Source organism: Babylonia areolata, chromosome 34, assembly GCF_041734735.1.
Source record: "Babylonia areolata isolate BAREFJ2019XMU chromosome 34, ASM4173473v1, whole genome shotgun sequence".
Taxonomy (NCBI): domain Eukaryota; kingdom Metazoa; phylum Mollusca; class Gastropoda; order Neogastropoda; family Buccinidae; genus Babylonia; species Babylonia areolata.
The window spans coordinates 17,427,720-17,440,219 of NC_134909.1; the positions used below are offsets into that span (position 1 = coordinate 17,427,720).

Here is a 12,500-nt window from a genome sequence, read left to right on the forward strand (position 1 = left end):
CATGTAACCTCTCTTCTTCATTTCTCTCTTTTTCATGTCACCTCTCTTCATGTCTCTTCTCTTCTTCATGTCTCTCTTCTTCATTTCTCTCTTTTTCATGTCACTTCTCTTCATGTCACCTCTCTTCTTCATGTCACCTCTCTCTCTCTCTCTCTTCTCCTTCATGTCTCCTCTCTTCTTCATGTCACCCCTCTTCTTCATTTCTCTCTTCTTCATGTCACCTCTCTTCATGTCTCTTCTTCATGTCACCTCTCTTCATGTCTCTTCTTCATGTCACCTCTCTTCTTCATGTCTCCTCTCTTCATGTCTCCTCTCTTCTTCATGTCACCTCTCTTCTTCATGTCACCTCTCTTCATGTCTCTTCTTCATGTCACCTCTCTTCTTCATGTCACCTCTCTTCTTTTCTCTCTTCATGTCACCTCTCTTTCATGTCTCTTCTTCATGTCTCCTCTCTTCTTCATTTCTCTCTTCTTCATGTCACCTCTCTTCTTCATTTCTCTTTTTCATGTCACCTCTCTTCATGTCTCCTCTCTTCTTCATGTCACATCTATTCATGTCGCCTCTCTTCTTCATGTCACCTCTATTCATGTCTCCTCTCTTCTTCATTTCTTTTTCATGTCACCTCTCTACTTCATTTCTCTCTTTCATGTCACCTCTCTTCGTGTCTCTATTCAGTCCTCTCTTCTTCATTTCTCTCTTTTTCATGTCACCTCTCTTCATGTCACCCCACTTCTTCATGTCTCCTCACTTCTTCATGTCACCTCTCTTCTTCATGTCATCCCTCTTCTTCATTTCTCTCTTTTTTTCATGTCATCCCTCTTCATATCACCCCTCTTCTTCATGTCACCTCTCTTCATGTCACCACTCTTCTCCATGTCACCTCTCTTTTTCATGTCACCTCTCTTCTTCTTGTCACCTCTCTTTTTCATGTCACCTCTTTCTTCATGTCTCCTCTCTTCTGCAGTGCATGTCTCCTCTCTTCTGCTTGCAAACTGAGCTTACTGATGTCTTCAGTGTTCACCGAGGAGTGGTCTGTCTGCAAAGCGTCTAATAAAGTACATGGATGTTGCTGCTTGGCATAGATAGTATGGTAATCGTACTGTATGTCTGCTGTGTAATATGAATGTGTTTATGTTGCTTGGTGTTTACATAGATATGTATGCAGTCTGCATGATTGAAGTGCTCCATTCCATTGTATCTGTATTTTGTTGATTGACATCTGCTTTTCTTTCACATGTGTAAACTTGTGTGTGTAGATGCTTTTTTAATTTTTGTTATTTTATTTTATTTTATTTTATTTTATTTATTTATTAATTTTTTTCTCAAGGCCTGACTAAGCGCGTTGGGTTACGCTGCTGGTCAGACATCTGCTTGGCAGATGTGGTGTACTAGCGTATATGGATTTGACCAAACGCAGTGACGCCTCCTTGAGCTACTGATACTGATACTGTGCTTTGTATCTGCTTGTTGCGTTGTGTTGTAAAAGGCTTTTAGAGGTTTGAAAGCACTGTGTAAATGTTTTTTGTTTTTTTGTATAACCTTTTTTTTTTCTTTTTTTCTTTTTTAATGAAGAGGATGCGGGTGACATAACGTGTGTGTGATGTTGGGTGACATTATTAAAGATAATTGTGTGTGTGTGTGTGTGTGTGTGTGTGTGTGCGCGCGCGTGTGTGTGTGTGTGTGTGTGTGTGTGTGTGTGTGTGTGTGTGTGTGTGTACGATGTCATAACAGTTGAACCTGGAGGGTCGGATCAACACCAACACTGGAGCGTCACGGGCCGTCATTGAGCAAAACACCTTGGCACATGTCTACAAACAAGTATGGGGTTGTGTTTTCGTGTGGTTGTGTTTGTGTGTGTGTGTGTTGTTGTTGCATGTGTGTGTGTATGCGTGTGTGTGTGTGTGTGTATGTTTGTGTGTGTTGTGTGTATGTATGTCTGTGTGTGTTTGTGACTGTGTATGTGTGTGTTTGTGAGTGTGTGTGTTTGTGTGGGTGTGTGTGTGTGGGGGTGTAATTGTGTGTCTGTTTATGTGTGTGTTTAATCATGAATGTGTGTATGTGTGTGTGTGACTTTGTTGTGTGTGTGCGTGTGTGTGTAATTGTGTGTGTGTGTGTGTAATTGTGGTGTTTTTTATGTGTGTGTTTGTGTGTGTGTGTGACTGTCTGTGTGTGTGTAACTGTGTGTGTATGTGTGTGTGTGTGGTTTTTTTTTGGGGGGGGGTTATATGTATATAAATGTTGGTATGTGTGTGTTAATGTGTTGGTGATTGAATTATATTCCTTTCTTGCTTGTACTTTGTAAAAAGATGTGTTCATGCTAGTGACTGAATAATAATAATAATGGACATTTGTTGAGCACTTTCCTCCCTTAAAGAGAGCTCAAAGCGCTTTACAATAAACATTAAACACGCGCGCGTGCAATAACTTATAAGAGAAAGAAGAAGAAAAATAATGATTTAGCACACAGTGATATAAAACAGGTTCAGAGACTACACGTATCACATTACATAATTACACACACACACACACACACACACACAACGAAAGAGAGATAATATTCCTCTCTTGTTTGTGTTTTGAGTAAAGATGTGTTGGTGACAAATGGATGTGTGTGCTTGCATGTGTGCACAGGTGAAACGACGAAACGACAGTGAAGACAACCACCTAGAAAAATGCACCATCTGTCTCAGCGAGTTTGAAGAAGGAGAGGATGTCAGGTGAGTGTGTGTGTCTGTACTGTACACATTGGTCATTGTGTGTGTGTGTGTGTGTGTGTGTGTGTGTTTGTGTGTATTTGTGTTGTTTCTGTGTGTATGTATGTGTGTGTATTTTGAGTCTGTGTGTGTGTGTTTGTTTTTGTTGTGTTTTCATGAGCTTATAGTTTGTGTGTGTGTGTGTGTGTGTGTGTGTGTGTGTGTGTGTGTGTGATTGCAGACGTCTCCCATGCATGCACCTGTTTCACATGGACTGCGTGGACCAGTGGCTGTCAACCAGCAAGAGCTGCCCCATCTGTCGTGTGGACATCCAGACCACCACCAAACACTACTGACCTGAGGACATCAACATCAACACTTCTGACCTGTGGATATCAATGTTGTGGACATCAACACTTCTGACCTGTGGATATCAACATCAACACTACTGACCTATGGACATCAGCACTTCTGACCTGTGGATATCAACACTATGACCTGAGGACGTCCAGACCACCACCAGACACTACTGACCTGAGGACATCAAAACTACTGACCTTGGATGTCATGACCACCACCACCAAATACTACTAACCGCCTCTGCAACACACTCACGTTTCTTTTTGGCAGGTTTTTTTCTTCTTCTTCCCTCCACGCCACACACCCTGTGATGGCATCCCCTGACTGTGCTGTCTACCAGAGCACCAGCGGCTATACATGTCCTTGGTGTTGTGTCCTCGGGGAAAGGCACTTTACTGCCATTCTCCTGACTCCACCCGGGTGTGAATGGGTGGACTTCGGTCAGGGAAGGTTGAAGGGGTGGAAGGAGAGGATTGGGCCCCACCGCCTTCCTGTGCCCAGCCCTGGACACAGTGGACATGAGTTCACTGGTTCTAGAAGACAGCGGGACCTTTGACGTTCTCTCTAACTGGACCCGACATGTGTGTGGGATCTTCCTCTGCGTGGTTTGGATTTCTTTTTCGAGTGTGGGTTGGTTTAACTCGGAAGAAAAGGTGCGGTCACCGACAGTGGCTGTGAGGGAGACTGGACACCAGCGAGACAGGTGTGGACATCAGCACTACACGGCACTGCTGTTTTGACACAGCAGTCTGGATTACTGTTTAAAAAAAAAGGGGTGGGAGTGGGGGGGTGGGGAGTGTGAGCAGGAGTATCTCTGGAGCTGTTTTGACACTGTAGCCTGGATTACTGCGTCAGAGGATTACTGTGTTATAAAGGGATATACTGTGTGTCAGAGGATTGCGGTGTCCCTGGAGCTGTTTGACACGGCAGTGTGAATTACCATGTCAGGGGGGTGGGTTGGGGAGGGGGGGGACTACTGTGTCGAAGGGGTGTGAGCAGGAACATCTGTAGAGCTGTTCTGACACGGCAGCGTGGATTGCTGCGTCAGAGGAATACTGTGTTATAAAGGGATATACTGTGTGTCGGAGGATTGCTGTGTCCCTGGAGCTGTTTGACACAGCAGTGTGGATAATTACCATGTCGTGGAGTGTGGCGGTATTGTGTTGAAGGGGTGTGGGCAGGAAAATCTGTGGAGAGTGACCGTTGTTGTGACGGGCCTGGGGTGCCCATTGATGGTGACAGTAGTGCCTGGCTGCGACATGTAGGATAATCGTGGTGATGGGTGGGGGTTGATGTCACATTTTGATCAGTGTTACCTGTGGGATTTTGCGCCTGGTATTGATGTTTTTTTTTAGTTACTAGTTCATGTATTTTTCCATGTCTTTTTTTCCCCCCTTCAGTGTTGAAATGCATGTAATGCTTAGTGTGTGTGTATGTGTGTGACTATATGTTTCACCTGTGTGAGTGTGTGTGTGTGTGAGACAGACAGAGAGAGAGAGACAGAGAGAGAGAGACAGAGAGGGAGAGACAGAGAGAGAACAAACTTTGATATGAAACACAAGGGGTGTTTGTGACTTTCTCTTCACAGTTTACTGCATTTGTGATAAGATTGTGGAATAGATACGCATCATGTCATTGAGGTGGGAAACATAATCTCACGTTGCTTTTAAAAGAGTTGATTTTGAATGTATTATTGTATATATATATGGTGGTCAGAGGCTGCCGCTTGTGAATGACAATTTTCAGGGAAACGAGAAAACGATTGTGAACAACTCTGATAATGTTATTGGAGAGGGTGCGGGTGTTTAATTCAACAAAACATAAATAAATGTGTGTGTGTTTTTCTAAATTATACACATGTGTGACTGTGTTTGCCTAATGTCGTAAAGTTTGATGGTGTGTTTGCATGTTTCCAGTGTCTCTGCCTTTCTAAATTTGTTTGGCTAAAAGGAAAAGCCTGATGTGAAAGCTTCAGTAAGGGGCAGGTTAGAAACTCTGCATAGCTGGTTCCCTTGTGTAGCAACACAGAAAACGGCAGTGTTTTGACTGTATTGCTGGTTCGGTTCTGTAGCAACACAAAAACACAACCATACTGAATACAGTTGGTTTTCTTCTTTTGCTGCTTAGCGACACAAAAAGAAGTCATGGTGACAGTATAGTTGGTTCTAAATTGTAGCAACACCAACAAAAGTCATGGTGACGATATAGTTGGTTCCAAATTGTAGCAACACCAACAAAAGTCATAGTGACAGTATAGTTGGTTCCAAATTGTAGCAACACCAACAAAAGTCATGGTGACGATATAGTTGGTTCCAAATTGTAGCAACACCAACAAAAGTCATGGTGACAGTATAGTTGGTTCCAAATTGTAGCAACACCAACAAAAGTCATGGTGACAGTATAGTTGGTTCCAAATTGTAGCAACACCAACAAAAGTCATAGTGACAGTATAGTTGGTTCCAGATTGTAGCAACACCAACAACTCGAGGAAAACAAGTCATGGTGACAGTATAGTTGGTTCCCCACCACAACAACACAAGAAATGATAAGAAGGGGTTAATGGGTACTCTGTGTAAGGTGTTTGTTCTGGAGAACTTTATCATTCAAGGGAAATACTGAGACTACAGTTGCTGATGCTTTGTGGTCATTGCGGCAGTGTTTCTTTGTATGTTTTTGGTTTTAGTACTGGGGGCTTTGTCATGTTTCAGTATCCTTGGGAGGAACTAAATTAGTTGTCTGGGTTGAACATTAGGAAAAGGAACAGATTTTGGCTGTTAACCATTTCTGGGCAGGGATGATGGTCATTGCATGTTTTGTGGAGCCGCTCAGATTTTTTCGGCTTGAAGCATTGGTGTGTCTTGCCTTGTGCTGCAGGCATGGTTCACACTGGTCTTTGTTTGAAAGATGCAAGTTGCTGACAGCATTCAGGTTTTGTTGTCAGCTACTTTTCTTGTGAAAGTGATCAGGGTTCAGCTTCAAGACCCCATTGATGATGAACGACATGGTGGGGTGTCTTTGGGAAAGGCACTTCTCTTCACCCAAGGTGTGAATGGGTACCTGACTTCACTTGGGGGAAGGTTAAAACTGAAAGTGGTAGAGAAAAGACTGGGCCCTGCGTTTGTATTGTATGCTGAGCCCTAGACAGATTGGATGTGAATTATCTGCCCATATGTAATATATATATATATATATATGTGTGTGTTGGCCATAAACAGCCTTTAACCTTTCACTTTTCTTGTGAGGGGACGCGTTTGGTGATAATGCTGGAACACTTTTTTTTTTGTTTTCCTACTGTTTTCCCTATTGATGATTGTTCATGCATAATTATGTTTCAAACGTGGAGTGTTTGACGGACTGTGGAATAGATGATTTGATTAATATAACAACATGCCTACCCAAAGCTGTGCACTTGTGTGTTCAGGGTCCCTGACCCCTCTTGCAAGGGACAAGGGAAGGGAGGTGGATTGGATGGGTCACTGCATCACTTGGGTTGCTAATGTTGTCACTCAGGATGTTGAAATGGTGGGGAACTGGGTTGTGTTTAGATAGCGCGACGTTGAGGTGATGGAAAACTTGGGTTGTGTTCAGAGCGGTGGCTTTGAGTTTGTGTCCTTGACACTGCAGTTGTGAGCAGGATAAATGTAGACGTCCGATACTGAATGGCTGGAAGGAGTGGAAGAAAGGATTCGCCGTCCTGTCCGTGTTCACCGGCCTTGGGTCAGGTGTTTATAGGTGGTGTTTGTAGGTAAGCATGTGTCTTGGTGTGTGTTTATGTGTGTGTGAGTGTATGTGTTTGTGAATGAAGTGTATGTGTGCGTGCTTTGCGTGTCTGTGCACTTTGTGTGTTTTCTTGTGTGTCACTGTGTGTGTGTGTGTTTGAATTGTTTGTGAGTGTGTCTGTGTGTGTTTGTGAGTGAATTACATGTATGTGTGTGAGGTGAGTGTGTGTGTGTGCTTTCTTGCATGTGTGTGTATGTTTGAATTGTTTGTGAGTGTGTGTGTATGTTTGTTTGTGTGTGTGTGTGTATGTGTTTGAATTATTTGTGTGTGTGTGTATGTGTTTGTGAGTGAATTGTGTGTGTGTGTGAGTGAATTGTGTGTGTGTGTGTGTGTGTGTGTGCAACATACAATTGCCTGCTTGTAACTTGAGAATCAAGAATTACTTTGAACCTGTATACATGTGGTGTCAAAAAATAAAAGATTCGAATTAGTGACCTATAAAACTTCTTTTTATGAAAAAAATCACAGGAAAATTAATATTTTCTTTCTATACTCCCAACAAAGTGAAGAACGGCAAGTGGAGGAGTGACTTTGTGACACAAGAGAGCAGTCAGCGGCTACAGTGAATGTTCTGATGAGAGACAAAGTCCGCATTTGTGTTTGAACAAATAGTATTTCCTGTAATGCTGATGAAGCTTTTGAATTTTGGCTTTAGATCCCAGATGAAAATAATGCTTACTAACTGCAGTCATTAAGTGTATTGCCACATCATTGGCTGACATGATTTCAGAAAAGTCTGGAGACAAATGCATTTAACTCACTCAGTACGGCCAGTCCTCTCTTCTCCTCTACACAGACCCCTCGGATGTCCAGTGGGTGTCTGAATGACCCAACCTTTAGCTTCCATTGTCAGAATTGTGGTGTTCTTTGTCAACATACATGTCTTCAGTATAAGAGCCTTCCGCTTGCAATATTTTGATGATGGTAATTGGGGTGAAACGCTGTTAACGTCGTCTCTTTCGCCGTTCGTATGGAGAGAGTTAACATTGCAACTTAAGTGACTGTGCAGCAGTACCAACAGCTCATGCACCTGAAAACATTGACAGTACTACAGTAATCGAGTTATTTGGACTCTAATGACATGTTTTTATGCATAGCTTAGTATTGGTGGCTGTTTAACCTCAGAAGGCTTCAAGCAAAAACCAAGGTCATGACAGACATCATCAGAGACTTTTTGTTTGCTGATGATTATGCCCTCAACGCTGGATCTGAAGCTGACATGCAACTCAGCGTCAACAAGTTTGCCACTGCCAGCAGGAACTTCGGCCTTACCATCAGCATGAAGAAAACTGAAGTTCTCCATCAGCCAGCCCCAGGGAAACCCCACGTTGAGCCCAACATCACAGTCAACGGTCAGAGACTCAGTGCGGTGGAGCGGTTCACATACCTTGGCAGCACACTGTCACAAAATGCGACCACTTGATGATGTCATTTCAGAGGGAAAAGCTGATCAGAACATGAATGAATGCATGCATGTGCTAGTAATTGTCTTCTGTTTCAGTTTTGTTCTGTGTGATGATTTCTTTTTTGATACATCATTAATGAATAGTTAGTGGAATTATCTGAAACAACCACATATCCATATCATGTATTTTATTTTTGAATATTATACAATTTTGTTATGTGACAGTAGTGAAGTGATAAACAGAAAAGAAAGGAGAAACCCCCCCCCCCCCCCCACCCACCCACCCACCCCCCCACAACATTTTATATGTTTTGAGTTTTTCCTCTGCATGTAACTAATATTCTGCAAAAAAAAAAAAAAAAAAAAAAAAAGTGTTAGATTTTATGACTTTCATTTTGTTTTGTTTTCTTTTCCCTTCAAATTATGGATTTCTTTTATCTAAATGTGTACATACTTGCAACATTTGGGGAACTAATTTCAGGCCTCAGATGTGGTGGTGTTTTTTTTTTTTTCCCTCTGGTCTAATGTTTTTCTTCCCTTGTTTAACTTTGTTTTTGTTTTTTTTGTCTCAGAAGTTTGCAGGATCGTTGAAGCACACTTTTTACGGTCAAAACGATGTTAAATACTTAACCTGTTGCTGTTTATAGCCTTTGACAGTACAGAGAGAGATACATTGTTGTGAAGTTTGGAACTTTGATCTGCATGCTGCCACAGTTTATGTTTTTCCATTTGTTTGAAATAAGTTAGGGTTTTTTTTTCTTCTTCTTTTTTTGCGTTTGAAATATTTTTACTGGTTGTCTTTATAGATAGAAATGTTTTAAGTGCTTTCAGAGTGTGGTTTCTATTATTCTGTGGTATACATGTATAAAATTAGTAAATAAAGAAATGTCAGGGTGTGAAAATTATGAACATTGTATGAAGCTAAATGTCAAATAAAAGGTCATTTAGACATTATGTTCACATCAGAGTGGTAAGTTATATTGAGTGCATGTAGTAAATAAACTAATCTGTTAAAAAAAAAAAAAACAAACAAAAAAAATCAAGGCTTAATTTTCATCATGCATGTCACAAAAATTTGACACAAAAAAATCACCATATAGACCTGTATGCAGACACTCACCTATGTTGACGGGCAAACCCTCACTTATACTGTAGACAGGCAGACTCACACATCTAGATGAGCAGACTTTCACACAAGACAGACAAGACTCTTGCACATAGGCAGACTGTCACACACACACACATAGATATACACACACACCACACACACACACACACAGAGATATACACACACACACCACACACATATAGATACATATATATAGATATATATAGGCAGACTGCTAGACAGACAGAGACTGTCATACATGGCAGGCATGCTTACCGGTACATGTAGACAGGCAGGTCATCTCATTATGACACGTAGACCCTCACATATAGACAGACAATCACATGTATAGACAGACAGACCATCATATAGACAGGCAGACAGGATTGTGTTGAGAGAGTGGCCGAATGGTAGAGGCGTCCCAAATGTTACACAGAGAAATTGCAAGTAGTGTAAGGATGCCAGCAAGGGAGGGAAATGGTTCATCTTTTTACCAACCTTCAGTCCCAATAACATGAGACTCGGGGACCTATTGTTTTAATTGTCTTTTTTTCATTTGATTGACTTGACGTGGTTGTTTCGGGTAGATGCTGTTGTAAGCACGCTCTTCAAATGTGATTATTGTGATGATGTGTAGTCTGTGTGTGTGTGTGTGTGAATGATAAATGTGTTGTAATGGTAAGTACTAATCAGTGAGCACATGTGTGTGTGTATCACTGAATGATCATTGAGATGGTTGTGAGTATAGAAAGGTACTGTGCATTGGGGTATGTGTTTTGTGTCGTGAAACATTGGTGGTTTGCATGGATCCAAAGACGGCACGTGTTTTTTGTGGACACGCAACAGAATGATTTTAAAAAGAGCGGATGCACATAATTTAGAAACCGAACTTGTGTGAATAAGCAAAGAGATTGAATATGTCTTATATGTACGGTGTTGATATGCAGAAAAGGTATCGCTCGTTGACTGCTTTGAGAGAGGGAGAGTGCAAAGAAATATTGATGTAATGTTGCATGTGTGCACCACATAGTGTGTGTGTGTGTGTGTAGTTTAAGCAGTCACCCTTCCTTTTCTGTGTGTTTTCTTAATAATGGATTACCAAATGCCTATGCCTATGTTTTGAATGATCAGCATTTTTCTTTCTTTTCCTTCTTATAAACATACTTATTACTGAACGCGTGTTCATTACAAAATGTGTATGTGTGTGTGTTATTAAAGCTGTCACTTTTTTTTTCTTTCATTCTTTAAAAAAAAAAATTATTTTTAGTTTTTTTTTGTTTGTAGAGAAATGGACAATGTTACGTGTGGAGGAAAGAAGGAGAACAGTGGTTTAGAGAGTGCGCAGTATGTGAAGCGTATGGTGAAAGTGTGGGGTGCGTGTCGTCCTTTGGTTTGGGTGCTAATTTCAGTTTACTGGCATTAGGTACTGGTGAACTGTGTGTGTGTGTGTGTGTGTGTGCGCACGCGCTGGTGATACGTATACCTCCTCTTTCATCTCACCTGTCATGGAATGTAAACACATCTGTGGAATAAAAAAACTTATTTATGAAGTGTGATTGCCTCTCTGTGTGTGTGTGTGTGTGTAAAATTACCAGTGTGAGAGTCAGTGTGTAAAGTTGCCTTTGTGAGAGTCAGTGTGTGTAAAATTATATACATGTGTGAGAGAGTGTGTGTGTAAAATTACCTGTGTTAGAGTCTCTGTGTGTGTGTGTGTGTGTGTGTGTGTGTAAAATTACCTGTGTGAGAGTATGTGTGTGTAAAATACAAATACCAGTGTGAGTCTTTGAATGTGTGTGTGTGTGTGTGTGTGTGTGTGTGTAAAATTACTTGCATGAGTCTGTGTGTGTGTGTGTGTGTGTGTGTGTGTAAAATTACTTGTGTTAGTCTTTGTGTGTGTGTGTGTGTGTGTGTGTGTGTGTGTAAATTTACCTGTGTGAGAATCTGTGTGTAAAATTACCTGTGTGAGTGCGCACTTGTGTGTTTGTTAACAAGTGTGTGTGTAAAATTACCTGTGTGAGAGTCTGTGTGTGTGTAAAACTACATGTGTGAGAGTCTGTTTGTGTAACATTACGTGAGAGAGAGTGTGTAATATTACCAGTGTGAGAGTCTGTGTGTAAAATTAGCAGTTTGAGAGCCTTTGTATAAAATTACATGTGTAAGAGCCTGTGTGTCTAATTACCTGTGTGGTAGTGTGTGTGTGTGTGTGTAAAATTACCTGTGTAAGAGTATGTGTGTAACATTACCTGTGAAAGAGTGTGTGTGTGTAAAATTACCTCTGTGTGTGTCTGTTTGTCAAGTTTACCTGTCAGTGTCGCTGAGTGTATGAGAGTGTGTGTAAAAGTACATGTGTGAGAGTTTGAATGTGTAAAATTACCTGTGTGATAGTTTGTATGTGTAAAATCAACCCGTGTGAGGGTCTGCATGTGTAAGATTACCTGTGTGAGAGTGTGCAAGTAAAATTATGTTTGTGGGAATTTGTGTGTGTATGAAATTACCCCTGTGAGAGTGCATGTGTAAAGTTACCTGTGTGATAGTTTCTGTGTAATGTTAGCTCTGTGAGAGTCTAAAATTACCTGTGTTGTTGTCTGCATGTAAATTAAATTAGTGTGTGTGTGTGTGTGTGTGTGTGTAAAATTCACATATTCATGGACACACACACACACACACACACACACTACATACACACACCACACCATAGCACACCACACACACAAGTGAGCGCTCAGTCCAACACACCTACGCACTTTCCCCTCCACATCACGTCATACAGCATATCACATCATCATTTCCCCTTCCTTTTTTCCACCTCCTTCCACTGCTTTTTAGTTATTCTTGTTTTTTTTTTTTTCTTTCCAGAATGTTTTCAATGAATACCGTGAAAAATTACAGGAGATTGCGGTCCATATAACCAAGGGACGGAACTCAATGGTATGAGAATTGGAAAGTTCTGTCCCTTATGGAGACATCCCGGTTATCCAGCTGGCTGGAGGCCTATGCAGTTGATGCATACCTCCCTGTGTGTGTTTCCTTACGTTAGTGGGCAGGTAGATTGGTGTGTGTGTGGAGCCGTATGCTGTTACGTGTGTGGCAGCAGTGCGGTTAGTGAGCGGAAAAACGTCATTTGGCACTTTGTCAAATCTCCGGCTGCAGTACT

At 41.4% G+C, this 12,500-nt stretch overlaps 1 protein-coding gene across 1 annotated transcript in view; it reads left to right on the forward strand.

Moving 5' to 3' along the window:
- Positions 1-8,496, forward strand: part of LOC143277459 (uncharacterized) — a 39,078-nt gene extending 30,582 nt beyond the window's left edge. Inside the window, exons 14-16 of the mRNA XM_076582290.1 lie at positions 1,732-1,818; positions 2,632-2,717; positions 2,935-8,496. Of these exons, the coding sequence (XP_076438405.1) occupies positions 1,732-1,818; positions 2,632-2,717; positions 2,935-3,049 (288 nt within the window). The 3' untranslated portion in view covers positions 3,050-8,496. The remainder of the gene's footprint in view (positions 1-1,731; positions 1,819-2,631; positions 2,718-2,934) is intronic.
- Positions 8,497-12,500: the final 4,004 nt, after the last annotated feature.